Source organism: Lissotriton helveticus, chromosome 10, assembly GCF_964261635.1.
Source record: "Lissotriton helveticus chromosome 10, aLisHel1.1, whole genome shotgun sequence".
Taxonomy (NCBI): domain Eukaryota; kingdom Metazoa; phylum Chordata; class Amphibia; order Caudata; family Salamandridae; genus Lissotriton; species Lissotriton helveticus.
Window position 1 is genome coordinate 1212751291 of NC_136071.1, and position 21062 is coordinate 1212772352.

A 21062-nucleotide genomic window follows, 5' to 3' on the forward strand; every position below is an offset into this window, starting at 1 on the left:
TTCAATTTCCTCGTGGGTCTACAGTATCATCACCCTGTAACTGTGCTTCCCTAAGGCTGGCCAACTCAGCACCTCACTAAGGGGGTCATTACAATGGCGGAAGGACCACCACCACCGGGCCGGCAGTGGCGGTCCTTCCGCCATCGCACAGGACTTTTTCACCACCCAATTAGGATGTCGGTGGGCACTGCGACAGACTTAAAGTCCTTCCGCCACTTCACCACCAAAGGCAAGGTGCAGGATAGCTAAAATGGTGACGGTGCCTAGCAGGCACCGTCCACCAAATTAGGATGTGTGTTTAAAAATGCCTTACCATGGCGGCTGTGCCAACATGGAAAGGCTGGTGGGGATTGTGTTTGGGGCTCCATTGCTGTCCCTCTCTGTGTGGGGGAGGGTGGTTGTGCACTGAACCCCTGCATTTCCCTGCACAGAGTGTCAGGTACCACAGGGAAATGCACTATATGGCACTTTCTCACTGCGAACGGTGCTGCAGCCAGCAGCACTGTCTGCAATGTTCAGGGCCCAGGATGTTCCCCCGTAATGGGGGGCACATCGTAATTCACTTAGCGGGACCACTGCCTTACCGGCACCTGGTCCCCAGCATGCACTGATGGCGGGCTGGCTGATGTCTGCCCGCCATCCTAATGAGTCCCTAAGACAGGCTGAGATGAAGGTGCTTCTATTGGGTTTATGAAACTCAACTTCCAGATACAACCCATGGCATCCGCCTGCAACAATAGGCAGTTAAGGTGGTCTCCAATGGACCTCACGTTTGAGAAAGTGTTGAGGCCATCTTATCAGATAATCTAAGACTCAGCACCTGTGCAGGATTGGAGATGGTGTTAATCTCAAGAACATATGAGTCAATGTCCCCAACAGATGACAGTGTGGCAGCAAATAAATCAGCAGTGTTGATTGAATAAACCTGCTACAAGACTTTGAACTCATGAAGGTTTATCTAATAATAAAGTGTGATACAGAAGCCACATGTAATAGTTAGTCAAATTGCTTGGAACATCAATACAGTGAATTTGTATTAGTCAAATGCCGCAAAGAGAAGGACATGAAGTCAAATAGAATCTCAGAGTAAACAACTCTACGTCATAATCAGTGCAAATCAAGTTCCACTGCAGGAGTACAGGCAGTAGGAGCCTTGAAATGAAGTAAATTCTTCCTTCAACATTCTTAAATAACAGCATGTCAACGCATGATGCACATTTTGTCACATGAGATGAGAGAAGAAATGAAAACACACATCATGGATGCTTTAGAATTCAAGATGGAGTTTAGGCTGAGTTTGCACCTAGTTCTGACAAGCACAGCAAAATATAGTTTTTCCAAGTGCAGTGTATTTCTTTTAGCACAGAAATATAATGTTAGGCACACATTTACTTAAATCAAAATCATCGCTCTCAACAGTAAAGCTTTGATCACTAGAACAACAAGCTGATAAAGTATTCAATTAGGATCACATGTTCGAGTCATTAAAACGTTGCTGTGTACAATACTAAACTAATTGTGTGTAAATTATCAACTGTGACAATACACCAGTACAACATGACACCTATTTGTTTTTTATACGTTGGGCTCTGGGGGATTTTCTACCACAAAACTGAGTGCAGAATCTTGGCCTGCAAAAATATCAGGTCAGGACAGCGTCTGCAGCTGTAATGTCAAGGTAAGTACATTGGTAAGTCAAGATATCAGTGCTGCGCTGCACTGTGTGATGGAGTAAGGGCATGAATGTGGCACACTTAACAGTATATGGTGTATTCCTGTCATTTCTCTGCACTGGCACACAATGTCCTGGCTAGCACCATTGGAGGCGCCCTTGCCCCATGGTGCAAGGGTGCCTGTGTGTTGAGCAGGGACTCTCCCGGCACAAAAACATTCCCCTGAGGCTTTTTCCTCTTTCTGTGTGTGCTGCCGAGTACAGCACACATTAAAGATGAAGCAACAGGGGGATACACTGATATTTCTCCTTGTTACGCCTCACCTGGGAAGGCATGGCAGTTCTGATGTATTCCCAGGTCTACTAGTATTGGTAAATCTGATGCTTCAGAATCCATGGGTGGATACTTGGGAACATCCACTCATACACCCATGGAACCCCCCCCCCCAGGCCAGAGTAATGCAACGCATCGATTTGAGTTGCGTCACTTTGTATTTATCATGCCACCCAGGGCCACGTAAGGTGGCCTTGAATGGCCTGATGAATCCCCCCTATAATTTACATGGCCCTTGCACCCACTTGAGTGACCCAAGGGTGATTAGAACCCATATAAACACATGCCTTGATTATATAAATGTTGTCAAGATACTTAGGGGCTGATTAGGATGGTGGAGACACTGACAGGCTGTTTGTGGCAGTCTCCCCGCAATCCAATGCAGCTTTTCCACCCACCATATTTTGATGGTCGGCGGGAGGCAAGCGGGTGGAAATCTAGACTGCCATGAATCCCACGGGCTCCTTGAGACCACCGATGCAGGGGAGGCCTCCCAATCCCTAAAATGGTGGCGTTGCACACCAGGCACAGCCGTTTGGATTAGGATGGTCCCACCCTGCCAGCCTTTCCATGGCGGTTCACCAGCATGTAACAAGCCCCCATACACCCCAGGCCCCTTTCATTTGGTGTGGGGGGCACCTATGGTGCCCCCAAATAGATCCCTGTACCAAATGACTGGCACTGCATGGTGCCTGTCACGTAGTACAGGGATGGGTTGCACATGAGTCTGTCCGACATCCAAATTAGGTCCATATACGTAAAGTTAAGAATAATAAATCTAAATACACACTTATATATGCCTAACTTGACGATACAGTGCTATCCAATATTCTGCACTTGATATTTTTGCAGAACGATAATTTGTCACTCAGTATTGTGAGATACAACTATCCCAGTCCTGTACGTCTCAGAGGGTCCCTTGTCTCCCCATTAGATATACTTTGGTGTTATGCTCAGGCCTAAGGAGGATGATGTAGACTTTGGGGATGAAGATACAGCCCAGCAATCCAGCGCTAGAAGTCAGGATGGCAAAGATCTCCACGGCCACCATGTACCTGCCCTTGGTGCTCAGGTATGCTGGGATGAAGGAGACCCAGACGCTGCAGAACACCAGCATGCTGAAGGTGATAAACTGGGCCTCGTTGAAAGTAGCTGGTAACTTTCTAGCTATGGAGGCAACAACAAAACTCAGAAGAGCCAAGAACCCCATATAAGCAACCACAGCAAAGAACGCAGCCACAGAACCTTCGTTGCACTGTAAGATCATCTTCCCAGTTTCTGATCTGGTGTCAATGTCTGGGAATGGGGCAGAGCGGAGGAGCCACACAGTACAGATCACCACCTCCCCAAGTGAGCAGAAGAGCACCAAAAGTCTGGACACTCGTGGGTTCACCCACTTTCTGAGCTTGCTGCCCGGCTTTGTGGCGTTGAAAGCGATGATCACTGTGATAGTTTTTGCTAAAACTGAAGAAACAGCAATAGTGAAAATGATCCCAAAGGCAGTTTGCCGGAGGAGGCAGGAAGTCTTTGAAGGGCGTCCAATGAACAGAAGACAGCAGAGGAAGGACAGCAGGAGGGATAGGAGGAGGATGTAGCTGAGATCCCTGTTATTGGCTTTAACCAGAGGTGTTTTCCTGTATTTAATAAAGACTCCCAGCACTCCAGCAGTGAGGAGGGAGAAGAAACTTGTAATGGAGGTTAAGGCAACTCCCAGCTGATCCTCATAGGCCAAGAACTCTATCACCCGTGGAATACAGGCATCTCTCTTCTGATTGGACCACTGATCTTCAGGGCATGCTAAGCAGTTTGCCATATCTGCAGGAAAAGAAAATTGTTCAGTATTACAGAAGATGCTTTCAAGTAGGGAGAGATGAGTGGAATATGACACATTATAGTTATTCAGACCTTTCCTATGGCTAGATGTGTACCTGTGTGTGGGTGTACTCTCTGTGGGACATGCACACTGGGCCTTGGAAAGCCATTACTAAAAATGGATATTGACCCGGCATCTCCATTGGGGTGTCCAGAAGGACAGACATAGGCACATCTGCCAGCTTGCAGGAGTCACCATACTGCGCTTGACTGCCATCACAAACCTAGGAGTAGTACCAACATATTTTTGAAGTGACTTGCTGTAGGGTGTGGATACACTCATCCTGTCTACATTCATGTATATATTAGTCTTCAATGGGTCATGCACATAGGCAACAGGAAGATGCTCCTTTTCACAGAGGCATGTCCTCAGCTACTAAAAGAATATCCTTAGAGAAGGGATCATCTAGCAGCACCTGTAACGTAGGGGTCTGGCCCCTGCTTGGAAAAAGTTTCTTATTGTATTTACCCTGGTGCTGCTGGGTTGGAAATGCAGCCCCTTATGCTACATGATGTGAATTTCTCAATGTTTTAATCTAATCTCCTGAATTTACATAAGCCCCATTAACTTCAAGACCCCTCCTCTGCAGTATAGACACAATCTTGAAATGTCTCCTCTCTCTGTGCATGCGTCCAATACCTCCATGCACAGCTCTTTGCTCTCTAATTAAGGTTCCCACTGTCAAAGTTTGAACTATAAATAGATAAATATCATACTGTAAACAACAAAACAATATTTAGACTGTGAGGAAATGTACACATGCAATGCATAGATTTGTTGCCAGAATGTTGTCTTCTCAAACACAAGTGGACTTTCTAAACCATATCAGCATTGTAATTTGACTGACTTGTGCTATTCTTATTGTTCTTCTGTTGCTGTCAGACCTCCTCAGGTCGGGGAACGCCTTCGGTGAGTGTTACAGAGAAGAAGGAATCTTGCTCAGCTGGGCTGCTTTGACCTCAGATTTGAGAGTCCACTACTCTCATTTAGGCTCTGATTGCATGTGTAGGTCTGAACTTTGATCCCAGTGCAAGCACATGTTTGTGGGGTAATTATCACACCCTCAAAGTTTTCCTCTGATAAATTTTGACATAAACAATCAAAAATGCCATTTTGTTCTTTCTATGTGTGCGCTCCTCGTTTCGCAATTTTAATGCCCGCTCCTGCATGGCGCTGGCTTCATGTAAATCTGGGGCAGCATAAAAAAAAGATGGGTGTTGCGGTGAATCACCCACATCACCCATTGCACACCCCTTTCATGCAGATACCTGCATAAACGGGTACCATATTTACAAAGTGGCGTTAAGCCACAAAAGTGGCTTAACGCCAATTTATAGATCTGATGCAGGGCAATGCGCCACAGGAACATTGGTAAAAGTGACGTTCCAGTGGCGCAATACCCTTGCAAATATTCCCAGTGGTTGCTTGATCAAATCTAATTTGAATCAACCCTATAATGTATTTTCTAGAATAAAGAGTGTTGCTTTTTTGAGGAAATCTTATTCTAGTCGATTTAGAACCAATTCCTCATTTAAGGTTTGAATGTCGTAGTGCAGAAGATCGTGGATTGACACATGTTGTGTGCTGGAGCCGGTCTCTTAGCCACACAGGTGGGATACTCTGTTCTGACTGGTGCCCCTGAAAGCTTTTCTTCAGAATTTCTTCTACTAATTGATGTATGGTTTACTTAAGTAGCATGGACCAAGTCACATGTGTAAACTGAAGAGGAAGGGGGGCAGATTCACAACGTTTAACTTACACCTGACGTTTAAGTTTAGATCTAAAGTCTATCTTTAGACCTGACATCAACGTGTGGACCTCAATTCTACATTTAGACCTGAAGTCTAACTCTACAGCTGAATTCAAACGTAAGACCTTAAGTCTGAGGCACATATTTAAAAGATTTTTGCATTGGGAAGCGCTGCCAGCCTTCTGGCTGTGCTGCTCTACAGCAAAAGATAAGGGGAGGAATGCAACGTATCTACAAGATATAGCACCTTCCTGTCTTTTCTGTCAGCGCTGGCACACAAACTGCAGCCGTGCACCAATGCATGCACCCTTTCACAATGGTGTAAGGGAGTCTGTGTCGTTGGCATGACTATTTTTAAGCAGGAAGGGACATCAAAGGGGACATTGTTTTCATTCTGTGTATGCTTCAGAATGCACCACACATGGAAAGAGGGAAAAATGAGGAATCAACACATTTCTCCTTGTTACGTCTGTTTTGGGAAGGCATTAACTTTGACACAGACCCAGATTTACGCTATGTTGTAAGTCTGAGGGAGTGTCAAAGCCCATGGTTGTTGCGTGGGAACACCCACAACACCACTCATGGAATGTCCATTTCAGGCAGAGTAAGTCATTGCCTTAACTCATATTTACAAGGCCTTGAAAAGCCACACAGGGTGTCTTTGCTTGGCCTTGTAGCTATAGGCCGGCACACTGCGCCTCCGTAGTATCACTAAACTTACGCTCAGTACAAGTGCCACAGGGGCTTTGTAAATATGCTCCTAAGTTTAGATCTAAAGTCTATCTTTAGACCTGAAGTTTAATGCAGCCGGGCCACATATGCGAAGAGGTCTCTGATTGCCATTTAATATGTTCTGTAAATGACCTTCCAGTTACATGTCTGCAACTTAGGAGATCTCATCTTTGATCTGTAAACTGAATACCTGTGCCCTGAGTGTGCACGGTAATGCACTGTGCTGCAGAAAGTGAGATCTGTCCCTGAGTGTGCACAGTACCATACTGTGCTGCAGACACTAACATCTGTGCAATCAGTGTGCAATGTACTATACTGTTCTATGCCTGAGTGTCTACAGTAGTGTAGAGTACTGCAGAAACTGAGATCTGTGGCCTGAGTGAGTAAGATGTTTTACTCTTCTGAAAAAAATAATGTATGAGCCTTGGGTGTGCAATGCCTTAATGCAGAAAATTAGGTCTGTGCCCTGAGTGTGTGTGGTAGAAAAGGGGTACCATCCTGAATATCCTGGGGCAAAGAATTTGTACAGGCTGTTGTATATTTTACATGCATATGTTTACTACTAAGGGCCCGATTATGATGCATACTGAAATGGCTCCGACCGTCGGTTGGAGCCCTCCAGACCGCATCATAATCGGCTGGTTGGAATCCTTTCCAACAGACCCATGTTGACAGGGTCGGTCGGAAAGGAATCTGAATCAAATTTCAGAATGGCCTCCGACGGGCTCAGAGAACCCGTTTGCCATTTGGAAGCCTTCAGTAATCCCTCGGCCGGCTCTTTCCGGCTGAGGAATTACGATGGACGATTCCCACAGCCTTTCTGTGATGGCTGTTTTGACACAGAAAGGCTTTGGGAATCTGACTTTGGGGGGCCACCAGCAGGGCAGCCATGGGTGCAAGGCCACCAAATGGTAGCCTAGGGGGCACTTATCGTGCCCCCCTGTTGATCCCTGTACCTGGTGACAGGCAAATGTAGGTGCCTTCCTCGGGGTGCAGGGATGAACTGCACCTCTGCTCTTTGCAAAGAAAGCATGCATTCCATTCAGAATGCATGCTCCCATTGTAAAGAATAGGATTGCAACTGACCCTACTTGTGGGGCTGGAACCGAAGACAGGACGTAATTTGGTTCCAGTTCCCAACTGATGTTGGATGGACTGCGGTCCATCCGACAATGGAATTGGGCCCTTTGTAATTAATGTAAAAGAGAATCTGGGAGCGATGTAAAAATAAGGAATAGCTGCGGGTAAATGGGAGTAGTTTAGGGAGGAGCAAGGAGGGGATTAGGATGAGGTAAGGAGGAATTTATTAATGAACATGCTAATAGCAGCAACCAACCACAAAAAATAAGACCATTGTTATTCTTAAGGTGACAAAACATTAGCAAATGGGGGCATGGCTAAGTTGGCAGTCAGGAAGGAGGCATTTTGAGGAGCTCTGTTTATGGCCTGTCCCATCATCCTGGATATACAAGTCCACCTGTGGAGGGACTGTGGGTTGACGTCCTGCTGGGACCTGCACTGTAAACATTGCAGCTACATGGTTGGCCCCAATGGGGGTCAAGAAGGGAGGCCCTGGTGGGGGCAGAAAACCCACACTTCTCTTGTGTAAGGTGGCCCTGAAGACGGAGTCTGACCAGACATCAGACCTCACACTGCAACCCACCCTGAATGATGGATGTCCAAGAGGTGCCCCCAAGACCTAGGGAGGATGTCCCCCCAAAGCCAAGGAATATGGGTGCCATGTCAGACCCTCCAAGACACCCATACAGCAGGGATGGATGTAGTCCACTTGAGAATAGACTAAAGAATCACTCAGCCACTATCCAGCAATAAAGAACACAAAACTAGCCCCAGAAAACAAGAAGAACGCACTAGCCTTGGATCTTGGTCTCCTGAGGACAGACTACAAGAAACTGGTGGAGAGAGTGGATGGAATAGAGCAAATCCGGGGAGATCTGGGGACCCGGGTTAGGGGCAGCGATGCAGAATTCCAGGCCCTTCTACAAACAGGTGCCGAACTTTAGGAAAATGTCGAAGACGCAGAAGGGCGTTCAAGCCATAAAAATGTGAGAAGAGTGGGAGTCCCAGAGTTAAAGGAGGAGCCATGCATGTCTCTGGAGGACTGGCTCCCCAAGGAGGTTCTCAAAGGCAAAGCAGCCAAAAAACTGATGATTAACCAAGCCAAACTATCTCAACCAATAGTGGCATTGCCGCACTACTTCCACGAAAGGGACCATATTCTGCATTTGGTAAGGACACACAGACCCTGTCAAATAGATGATGCCAAAGTGAATATGTATCCCAACTCTGCCAATGCCGTTCAAAAACAAAGAAATAATTTCTTTAGGGTAAAGCAACTCTCCACACAACCTTAAATACACTTTTTCCACGTGACTGTGGACGTCTGGGAGTGAGGTTGCTACCCCCTCCCAGAACGAGGCAAACAATCTACTAATCAAAAGTGGAGGAGGCAAAAACCGAGGGATAGAAGGCCTTGAGGGTAGTGTTGGGTCCAATAGGATATCAGGCAGAGGCGGAATTAGTCAATGTGGTTGCGGACATCCAGAGCTGCAGATTTTGGGGGTCAAGCATCAAAAAGGCCTTCATGAAGGAGTCAGAAGAGAATGAAAGCGACTATGGGGGCTCAAGGGAATGCTCAGGAGAAACTGACAGGCCAGTAGTCACTTCGATGACAGGGGACGCAATATTTTGAAGTTATCGATGGCTCATACAGGCCGATGAGAGACTTTTGAGAGGCCTACGACTTATTCCAGATGCTGGGCTGGCTAGACAAGAAGAGTGACTACAGCAAGGGTGACAAGAAAGGTGACTACAGCCTACCCGACACCACTATAGTTCTGTAGTCAGATTCCTGAGCGCAGACTTCATAAATGCAATGTTGTTATTGTTGTAGGTGGGGCTACAGATACCCCGGGCATTGGGCACAGGACATTTTGAAACCACAATGCAAGGAGCTTGGTTTGAGCCCATTCAGGGGATGGTTAATGGTACACTGAGATACCTACAAAATGGAAGAATATGGGGCCAATTGAGACACTCTTGACAGTGGTCACATATCACCTAACACACAAGAGTCTTCTGCTTAAGGTGTTATCCTGGTACATAAGTTGGCTGGGATGCAAATGGAAGTGGGGGTAATGTGGAAATATTTGACACAACTGAATCCAAATATTCTCCTCCAAGAGATGCATCTCACAGGAAATGCTAGTTGAATACTTCACCATGGCAGGACACCCCACTAGTATATGACAGATACTCACCAAGATCAAGAGTGGTATACATTCTGGTTCACTGATCGCTACCCCTCAGGGTAACACACACATGGACAGACAAGTTGGGATGCCAAGCAACAGTGAGTGGTCAGTGGAATGAGCTCTCCCTCACACTGGCCACTTGGTTTTTCCTGCGGGTTTACAAACAATGGGACTAGACAAAACGTCAATGTGACTAGCGGAAGTGGCGGACTCAGTCCTGCTGATTGGGATGACCTAAATTTAATACATCATGGAGAAAGAGATAGAAAAAATAAGGAGATATACTAAGACCAAGCCACAACCCACTCCTAGAGATTTCCCTGAAGACCATGGGATTGGTACACCTGTGCTGAGAGGAACATCCAGAAACCCACCAAGACACCAATAACTCCAATTAGACTCATTCTACTATTTCCTTGCCATTAAACTCCAAGTAGGATGATTTGGACACCCAAAGCTACACTCACAGGACATATCTAACCATTCACCACTGACAGAACTTCGGCAGAAAAGCATGAAGAGTTCAAGGGAGGAGTGGAAATTGGACCCCTGGGACATATTAGCCTGGTAGAATAAGAAACTCAGGATGGAGACTAGCCCCCAATACTTCCAGGAGAACTTGTAGACAACAGCCTCATAGGTCACCCTGTCAGAGACATACAAGACAGTTTTGAGAGGAATCCTGTTTGCACACATTAGGGGCATTCACAAAGAGAGGGATAAAGAGGTGGCAGCTCATGAGGCACAGATGGCTCAGCAGGAGGGTCATGAAGGGTCAGCTAGAGACAGGGAGTAATGAATTGAGGCACCTGCTCTATCAAGAGGAAGTGAAAATTTACAGGGCAAAGAAAGGCAAACTGTATGAGAAGGAAAGCAGACATTTGGGGGGATTCTGGGTCCAGGGCAGAGATCCTGGGTTTACATAGCAGGAGCCTTTGTGACACATTTGGAGATACTTTGTTACCAGGCTAGAGGGAGTTGACCAAAGGGCCCTTGCTGACTTTGTGGGAGAGGTGCTGGCACCTACGTTAAGGGGAGATTTGAGTGATTCCCTGGATGTAGACATCTCTGGTGAAGAGTTAGCGGAGGCAATCAGCAAAATGAAAATCAGAAAGAGTCCGGGGCCAAACAGATTTCCCCCAGAAGTCTTCAAGTGGGCAAAAAAGCTTCTAATAGGCTGACTCCAATCAATGTACATCAGATCCCGGGGAGGGGACTTTGCCTAGGGACACCCACGGAGCAGCACTCAGACATAAACAGTGAGGGTTTATGCCTTATACTGGCACCAGACGCAATCTCCACAGATTGGTGGGCTGCCTGGTACATTGGAATCATATTGCTGAGCTGAGTCTCCTCCTCTCTTTGGACGCCAGGAATAGGGTTTGACTCTGCCTAATGATAATCCTTCAAAAAAGGGACTCAATGGAAGGGCTTGTCATGGGTGAGGTTACTATACAAAGACCCATTGGCCAAGGTGAAACTAAATGTTGGCTTTTCCAGAGAATAGGGCAGGGGCACCAGCCAGGGATGTCTACTCTCCCTCCTGCTGTTTGAGATGGCGATCAAACCCCTGTCATGTTGGTTGTGAACAAATTTGCTACTACACGGGTTAGGGAGGGACGCTGATAGGGAGGAGTTCCTATCCCTATTTTCAGATAATATCCTGCTTCATATCTCTGACCCAGATCGATCGGTTCCAAGAGTTTTTGAAACCCTTGAGGTGTTTGACTTGTTTTCATGGCTATTCATTAACTGTAATAAAACAATTGCATTTATGTTGTTTGGGAAGCTGATGGAAGCAGAATGGTGGAAATCCCTTGCATGGAAGCCATTGGGGTTCGAGCACCTAGGTATATTCATAGCATGAGATTGCAGTTCATTCCTAGCAGAAAACGTGGAAAAAAATATAAAACAGCAGCTGACCATAGGAGGAAGCTACCCCACTGCCTCATGGGTAAATGGGCACTTTACCAGACTATATATACCTTCCAGAGCTCCTGAATGTCCTACATAACACTCTGTTCCCAATGTCCAAAGGCTTTTTTAGATCAGCAAATGTTGTCACGAGAGGTTGGTTCCCAATAATAGGTTGTTTGTATGACATAGGCATGCATGGCTAAACCACGCGTGCCTCTACCATGAGGCCCAACAATGTATGCATCTAAACAAAACATTTCTTTACGATGCATGCCTTTACCACGCATGCCGTTACCACACCATTTTGTGGTAAAGACAAGACTGGTAAAGGGATGTGTGGCAAATATCACACTCTTACCCCCTGCCCTGAGCCCTAAACACTACTCTGAACCCCCTGAGCCCTAAACACTATCCGCCCCCTTCTAAGCCCTAAGCACTACCCAAACCCCCAAGCCCTGAACACTACCCTGAACCCCCTGAGCCCTTAACCCTACCCTGCCTGAGCCCTAAACACTACCCTGACCCCAGGTCCTAAACACTACCATTACACCCCCCTGATCAGTAAACACTACATAAACCCCCAAGCCCTGAACACTACCTTCTCCCGAGAACTAAACACTGCCCTGACTCCCCCTGAGTGCTAAAACAACCCCAAACCCCCTGAAACTAAACACTACCCCAACCCAATGAGCCTTAGACACTACCAGCCCCACCCCCCCGAGCCCAAAAAACGAACCGGATTGCCTGAGCCCTAAGAACTACCCCAACCCTTAAAAACTACCCCAGCCCCCAAAACCCAGCCCCAGCCCCACTTACCTCACCACGTCCTCTCCCGATCCTTCCTGATCCTGGGCCCGCCCATCCCAGCTAGACCTCACACTGCTTTAATCACACATATGCGTTCTTAAGGTATATGCGTGGTTAAGGCATGCATGGTTGAGCTTGTGGGGAAACGGCATGCGTGGCTCAGCCTGCATTGTTAAGGCTGTTTCCCCCAAGCATAGCATAGGCATCCCTTACGAGGGAAGTGTTAGATGGGGCATAGCTCTCCCGTGGAGGGATTCTGCTCAGGTACGGAACTATGCTGGGGGCCATAGAACATCGGTATGTCGGGACTGAGTCACCATACAGCCTCAGTGTCTAAGAGCTTGAGTCTGCTTAGAGATAGTGCATCACCTGCCCTCCTAAGCTTACCAGAGGAACAAGCAAATAGGCATCCCACTACTGAGCACTCTCGGCCATCTCAGGGATCACAGTAACAGGACACACCTTTTCACTCTCTCACTCACACTTGTCCACAAAAGATAAACAAGAGATGCAAAGGAAGTTTAGAATATTTATTTAAACTATAGTGCTCTGAAATGCAGTACTCGTGCCACAATTAGAAAATAAATGCAAAGTAAAAATACTGTTAGCATGGTCAATAACCCATTTACCATGAAAAGCCCTGTTGTGTTATAACAGAGTAACCTAAACCCCTACCCTTCAACAGAAGATAAATGATTATAAATCAAAGATCTCTGGGACTAGTGGCAGACCCCGCACCTCAGCATACACACATGAACGTTCTGGTTTATTGGCAGACTATCGATGAAAACAATAGTGATGAAAAAATATAGAGTAGCAAAAAATCGCCTGCCTATACTTAAAAAAGGTAAGTGCAAAAACATTGAGAAAAATATATCATTTAAAATAATTTAGTTGTGTTATATATCGAACTTTAAATGTTTATTTAATTTAAAATATAAAAAAATCATATATTAAATACTAACATTAATGTATAAAAATTATATATCTTTAAATATATATTTTAACAAATAAATAAGCTTACTTTTAAAAATACATAAATGAATATTTTAAATAATAATACAATTAAAGAAAATGTAAATAATATAATATTATCAAAAATATATGTATACATATTTAAATATACCATAAACGTAAAATATTAAATAAGAAAACCAATTTAATGAAAAAAACAAGACTTTTGTTTTACAATTTAATTATAAATAATTTACAAACAAAAGTTTTTAACATTTTTAAATATTATCATCATGATAAATCAAACTCATAATTATATAAATTATAACAAAATAAATACATTATTAAAAATAAAATCAAATAAACACAAATTTCCCACCTAAACAAAACAAAAATATAGAAATATTTTGTATCACACAAAAATAGGATGTTCTACAGTAACTTAATAAATATAAAATGTATTCAAATATAACATTTGAAAATACTACATTTTACTATTCCCAATACAATTAACACAACAATAAATATTATAATTAACAAAAAAAATTATATTCCCACTCCAGTCAGTGCAACAGTAGGGAAAGTGCTGGATGGCGAAGGGGTAAAATTCACTAGTACCATTCCAGTCAATGCAACAGTAGGAAAAGTATTTGATTACAGAGGGGTAACATTTATTATTCCCACTCCAGTCAGTACAACAGTAGGGAAAGTGTTGCATTGCAAGGGGGAACATTTACTATACAAACTCCAGTGAGTGCAACAGTAGGGACAGTGTTGGATTGCAGAGGGCTAACATTTCCTATTCCCACTCCAGTCATTGCAACGGTAGGGACAGTGTTCGATTGCGGAGTGGTAAAATATATTATCTCCACTCCAGTCAGTCTAACAGTAGGAAAAGTGTGAGATTATGGAGAGGTAAAATGTTCTACTCCCACTCCTGTCCTTGCACCATTGAAAACAAGTAAAATATATTGAAAAAAATGAAAATGATAAAAAAGTAAATACATTTAAAAACATGTTGAATAATTAATACAAACCCAGCCCAATAGTGTTTTATAAAGTTGCACAATAAATATAATCATTTATCAAATAAACAATTATCAATTATTTATTATTAATTAACAGTTCATTATTACATACAAAAAACATTACTTCCCACTCTGTGTGCCTAAAATATCACATCCTACACCTAAAACAATTAATTGCACAATTAACATAATTCATTATCAGTTAATTAATGATTCTTAATTAATCACCAATTATTAACAAATTAAAAAACAATTACTTCCCACCCTTTACCTCAATAGTCCCACAACCAGCCCCTAAAAAACAAAATAATACACAATTAACATAATTATTTATCAATTAATGAAATAATATTAATTTACAACTAATTATTAATGTATTCAAAATAAATTACTTTGCTCCCTTAACCCTTATAAATGCCACACCTGCAAACACATTTACATAAAAAACTAACAAACCAACCAACAAACTTAAATATCAATTAATATATAATATTAATAAAAAACATTAATTTTATTATAATTAAATTACTTCCCACCCTCTACCCTTATTCCCCTATAAAGCCACAACTTGCTACAGAACTAAAATTAAATTTCATAGCTAATAAAAATGTAACTAATATAGTAAGAAACATAAACAATAGATAAACAAAACTTTATGTCATATACATTTAAAATATACTATAAAACATAACAATCATTTATGGATACAATATTAATGACTTCTACATTTTAAAAATGTATATTACTTACCTTTAAATCCATATTCTTGACAACTTTATTCTTGCACTTGACATTTCCATTCCATGATATTTTTCACTCAATATGATGGTGAGTCGAAATTTGCTCCTCAATATTCTTTCTGATCAGTTCTACATCTCAACTGATGCAATGTTCTTGCCTTAGAACTCTTGCTTCATGTATGTTTTTGAACTCCTGTGCTCATCTAAATGACTAGACATGCTTACTCACAAACAACAACAGCATTCTCATGTTATATCTAGATATTAGTGTCTGGCCTGATACAATAACAAGGGACATTGTTGTTTGCCCTTGTAAGTGGTGTTCAAACTAAATCCCAAGAAAAGAAGAGAACATAAAAATGTCTGCAGGTTCTTTGTGAAAATAAATGTGGCACAAAAGCAAGCGTGTTAATATAGTAACATGTGCAAAAGAAAATTAGGCCCATTACGTGCACAGTTAGACAGACCTAAGGAAAACTACAATGGGCCAAGCAGAAACCACACAAAACTCCCTGACCCCCATATATACTACTGGGAGACCCAAATTCAGACAATCAATGACTGGGTTTATGTATCTCAAAAGGAGCTATTGGTGATGGCAGACAGGAGAGCAATAGAACCAAAAAGGTATGCTGGTGTCTGTACGACAACAAGGGACTACCTCTGCTGCCTGTGCTTACAGATGTAGTGGTAGAGACATAAAAAAGAAGCCACTAGTGTCCTGTGCGTAGATAATTTCATACCAGGCGTTTCAAGACCAATATGAACTCTCCAATTTGGCAATACCTCAGACACCAACAACTAAAGGCCTCCTTGTGGTGTCGGAAAGGTACCGAATAGCATTCAGATTTTCTTAACTGTAGTCGGAACCCATGTTTCCGACAGACTTGGAAACATTTCCGACTTACCAACTACGATAGAAGGTACCCGTTTAGTCTAGCTCTTTCCCACTTGGTTCCGACCGGCATTCAGACTAACCGAGTCGGTTGGAGCCAAATTGGACAGGTCTATGGACTGCGTTTCTGACCAATGTATTACGATATCTTATTTGGGCAGCCTTTCCAACTCGGTTTGTCTAACACAGAACTACTGTCGGAAACTGACTATGGAGGCCTGTAGCTGGCCCCCCTTCACCCAAAGGCCTCCGATTGGGGCCCATGGGGGTACCCATGAGACCCCGCTTCACAACCATGCACAGTGTGGCAGACGCCAAGGTCTGCCCGCCACAGAGTGCAAGGTTTTCTGCAACCACCCCTTTCTTCAATGGGAGCCTGTTTTGTTGGTCAGAACACAGGCTCCCATTGAGGACAACGGGAGTCCGACTGAACGGTGTTTCGAACCATCATAATCGATCAGTCGGATTCCCTGAAACTGAGTCAGTCAGCAATGATTCCGATAAGGGATTGGCCTGATTGCTTTCTTACTGACATTGTAATGAGGCCCTAAGTTACCTCCTTTGCCCGCATGTGCAGGCCCTGATGCAGGCCCCAGCTGAATCTTTCTTGGAGTACAGATTTTTAGGCTCCCACTTACCAGCTATGCAGTGAATCAACTATATTCCACCCTACTTCAAAATACCAACCACTTCCCCCACTGGATAGCCTCAGGGAGAAGTGTAAGGTGGTCCTGGGTAAAATGGAGGATGACAACTGAGGGGGCAACCTGCAGATACCCACGAAAAGTAGCCATTAGGGATCAGTTCAGCTGATACAACTTAGGCTGTCCCACCAGGCTTATTATATCCATTTCAGACTGTTCTGAATGGTGAAGATTTGATCATACAGCTGTAAGAGAGACTGTGGACAGAGAGGAACCATAGTTCACATCTTGTGGGACTGTCCATTCCTCTGGAAATACTGGGGGTGTATTTGAAGGTGACTCTCAGAGTCTTAGGGGCCCATTAGGATGGCGGGCGGATTGCCCCCGCCAGGCTGGCGGTAGACCCGCCATCCGCACCTAAATTCCCCCCACCATATTAGGATGGCCGGGGGGGGGACCGCGGCGGACGGAAAGACCATCCACTGCTTATGGTAGCCAAGCAGGATGTCATTAGAATGTGGGGGGGTAGTGATTAGGGGTGAGCTGAACTCACAGAGTTTTTATGTAATGGTGCAGAGTTTGTGAGCAGTCAGAATTTGGCACACTGTGCTGCTTATGCGGATTTTTAGCACTGGAAGCTTGTTCAACATTGTAAATTCAGTGTGAGTGGCACCATACGGTGCGCCAGAGGGTGCAGCTTCTCAATGTGAACCTTTCACCACCCTCCGTGTTGACAAAATTGCACTAGGGGATGCAAATTCCTGCATGCTCTTGCCAACTTAAAGTTGAGAAGCCGCAGATGAGAAAAACCTCCATCACACTGCAGTTGACAGAGTTTTGTCTGAACTCCACAATCCAAGTTGAATGCACAGTGAGCAAAACTCTGCAAATTCTCCAGCGTAGCAGAATTTATCACCCACCGTAGTAGTGAGGTCCTAAAGCAGGGAAGTCGGGAGACCAACGTGGATTGGTGTATGGGCCATGAAAAAATAATTGTGTACAAACTATAGGGATGTCCTAAGAAATTCAAGAAAGTGTTGGGAGTCTGGAGATAAGTCATGGATGACATTCTCTGATGAGGAACTTGCTCAGGTACGCAGGGCGAGTCTGAGCTGCATCTAAATTGTGTTGATAATGCTGTGTACTGTTACTCTCTGTTTCTCTTTAACATTGGACTCTTTACGACTAACTTAGCGCTATTAGGGAGTGATACTGCATCAAGTGATGTAATAAAGCCTCAAGTACATGCTGCATTTGTTGTGGTAGGCTGTCTGCTTTCCACCGAGATGAAGAAAAATAAAAAAAGATACTTTCAAAAGTACAAAATGCATAAACAACAGTAGCAAACGATCACCAGTCAAGCCTTGAAGTGAGTTCAGCTCCACACAAAGCCACTCACAGTTTCTGCAAAACACCCCCATAGAAAATAATGGAGGCAGAAACACAATAAATCAACCTGTAGAAAAAGAAAAGGTTAAAATAATTAAATTTGGTATACTTTTAAATTATGTGCATATGTGTGTATGTGTTTGTGTGTGTGTGCCTTAAAAAGTATACAGAATTAATAATGACATATTTAATTAGTTTAACAATTAACCATTTTTTATATATTCAAAATGTAAAAAAATCCTTTAATTAAACAAAATTTTTGTTTAAGTTTAATAAATAGTAACTGAAAATAAAATTGCTAGGTTGTTTCTTTTCTTTAATGCTATTTGAAAAAAGTATGTATTACTATTACATTTGGAAATGGTGAATAACCAAATGTGGGAAATTCATTAATTAGAAAATCCACACATTTAAATTTACTCTTAAACTTTGTAGTAAATGTATTCATTTTGACTTGTCACTATTTCGGGGTGTACATTTATTATGTAGGGCCTTATTTTGATGTCGGAGGAATTCCTTCCGCCCGACACTGACTCGGTCCTGGGACTGCAAAACACATAAGATGATGGACGGAATGTGGCACAATGGCAAAACATTCACCCCCCAGTCACAGATCTGGGTTTAATCCATCAAGATTTTGCTCGCTGGGTTGTAATTCAAAGTCTCTGGCTTGATTCCCGTCGATGGGTGGGCCACCATCATGGTGATTTTTACCAAAAATTCTCTAATCTTCCCCAAACTTCTGGACACTTTTCAGAATGAACATACGGGGTACTGACGTGTAGAAACACCAATCCAAGGTTCCAGAAGCTCTGAGTTGCTCCATGGGATGTTGTCACTATGTGTCTTGCAATGAACTTGGCCTAATCCTCAAAAGTCCAGCTGAAGGTTGTCAGCTGGTTTCTTCTTGCTGGAGATGATGCACGTGGAGCTCTTTTAACATGTTGGTTTCAGGGAGTCCACTCCTTCTCTTTTTAAGGCAGGGCAAAACCTTAAATCTGTAGATCCAAAAGTGTGCATGGCTAAGTTTCCTTAACACTTCCCTTCAAGCTCCTCTGCTAATTCAATTACTGGGGCTCCTGTCTGGCTTGGGGTGCAAGAAGTGAGTGTGAGCTTGTGCCCTGTCCTAACTATCATTCCCACTTTTAAGACCAATTTAGCTACTCCACGCCCACCCTGCCTTTTGCTCAGCAGCTTGCAGATCTCTTCCTACCAGATATCCCTTTGTCCCAGCTCAGGCCACTTCACACCTCATCAGAGCAATGTGGACCAGCCTGTCAAAGGCTGGCCAATCAGGAGAGACTGATGAAAAATAGTTCTATAGCTTAATGTTCTGTGAAAGTTATATTGAATCTAACCCTGGCAAGTTGTTGGATTTATTCTAATAATAATTTTAATATTTGAAGTACATTTTTAGCTGGCTTCTATCAATGGTTTTCATTTATTAAAGTATTCCTATGTTAGCCCTTGCAGCCCATGTGCTAAAATGGGAAAATATGCAGTTTTTCTTACACCTGGGCATAGAAAACATCTCTTATATAATGTTCCTATTTATAGTTGCAAGGCACCCTACCCCTGGGGCATCTAGGGGTGACACGGACTGCTGGCCCTGGGTCTGAATATCATGGCCCAGGGCACAATCAGAGTGAGTTACCACTAGTGTCAATCAAACAATGGGGCTGATTGGGGTAAAAAAGATGACTTACTCACAGGTAGGCATTACACTTTACAGTGCTGGCCATGGAGAAACGAAGAGGCACTAAGATATGATGCTGTTGCTCTCTCCTCCAGTGTTTGCATACTTTAGGCTGCCTTGCACCAATGCATACACACTTGCACCATGGTGCAAGGGAGTGCAGGTGATTTCAAACTTAGGTTTTATACTGGAAGGGTGCCCTTCCAGCACAAAATTCTATATTTGACAAAGTGCAACCCTTTATTATTTTGTATGTGAGTTGTAAAGTTTGAAAGGTTTGGAGATAATAAATCCTTCTTTAAACTTTATGTCTGTCTCATGGATGCATAATTTGTTTATGTCAATCCCTTCATACCAACGTTAGTAAATGGAAATCAAAATCTATGGGTGAGTGCAGGGGAAGGTCAATGTGCCACCCATGATAAGCCCCAAAACAACACTTTGCACCAGGTTTGCATCACTTTTCTGAAGCAACCCAGGCACAAAGTCTTTGTAAACCTGGCCATAAATGTAACACATGATCGAGGATTCAAGCTAATAAAATTGCATTGCTCCCCAAAGGATGCCTTTTTAGCAATGTTGGAATAACAAAAGATTGAGAGGAAAAACAATAATGTTCTAAACCTCTGCCTTTCAATGTGCATACAAGATGTTGAGGCCAGTTCATAGCTCAATGCGTTATATCTGAAGGATTGTCACCTTTGAACTCCAAGTACAGAAGGATCTATGTGATAAAAGCGAAAACCCAGTGTCAGAACTCTTAAAATACCTTGCTCTTGGCTCACCGATTCTTGCACAGGAACAGAGATGCGAGGTCCCAAATCCCTTTCAACAATGCTGGTGGGTCTTACTCAGAACCCTCCACCATTACCTTAAGGGAAGGGGGAAATTGGATAAAATAACAAACAGAGAAGAGACTAGTCCAGCGTATGGTTTTTCAGTCAGCTGTCTTCTGTGCTGCTATTGCTTCTGAATGGAAAACCTAAAATGACATCACATCATTACAATCCTAACCTACAGTTTATCTAACTGAAAATCTGCTCTCTAATCTTCTCTCACCCACCCTTATGCTGCTGGACCTTAGCTCCTCTTCTGATAAGTTGTAGTAATATGGTTCTCCTCTAGTTAGTTGTCACTAGTAAGAAAGAATGGCACAATGTTTTAATACTTATTCTTAACTAGCTCTGCTTGAATTATTTTCACTATTAATAAGGCACTTACTTCACTAACAGTGAGTCTCTCTTTTAAAATGGATTCTGTTTTGGCTGTGTAGGCTGATTATGTTCTTGTAATTACTAACGCTCTCTTTTCTTATATAGTCCTATTCAGGCTTGGCAGGGTTGCCCTTTTACAGTC

General features: G+C 43.4%; 1 protein-coding gene across 1 annotated transcript in view; it reads right to left on the bottom strand.

The window, feature by feature from the left end:
* Positions 1 to 2913: 2913 nt before the first annotated feature.
* Positions 2914 to 21062, bottom strand: part of LOC144784221 (vomeronasal type-2 receptor 26-like) — a 179012-nt gene continuing 160863 nt past the window's right edge. The window contains exon 6 of the mRNA XM_078662872.1: positions 2914 to 3821. Within this exon, the coding sequence (XP_078518998.1) occupies positions 2914 to 3821 (908 nt within the window). The remainder of the gene's footprint in view (positions 3822 to 21062) is intronic.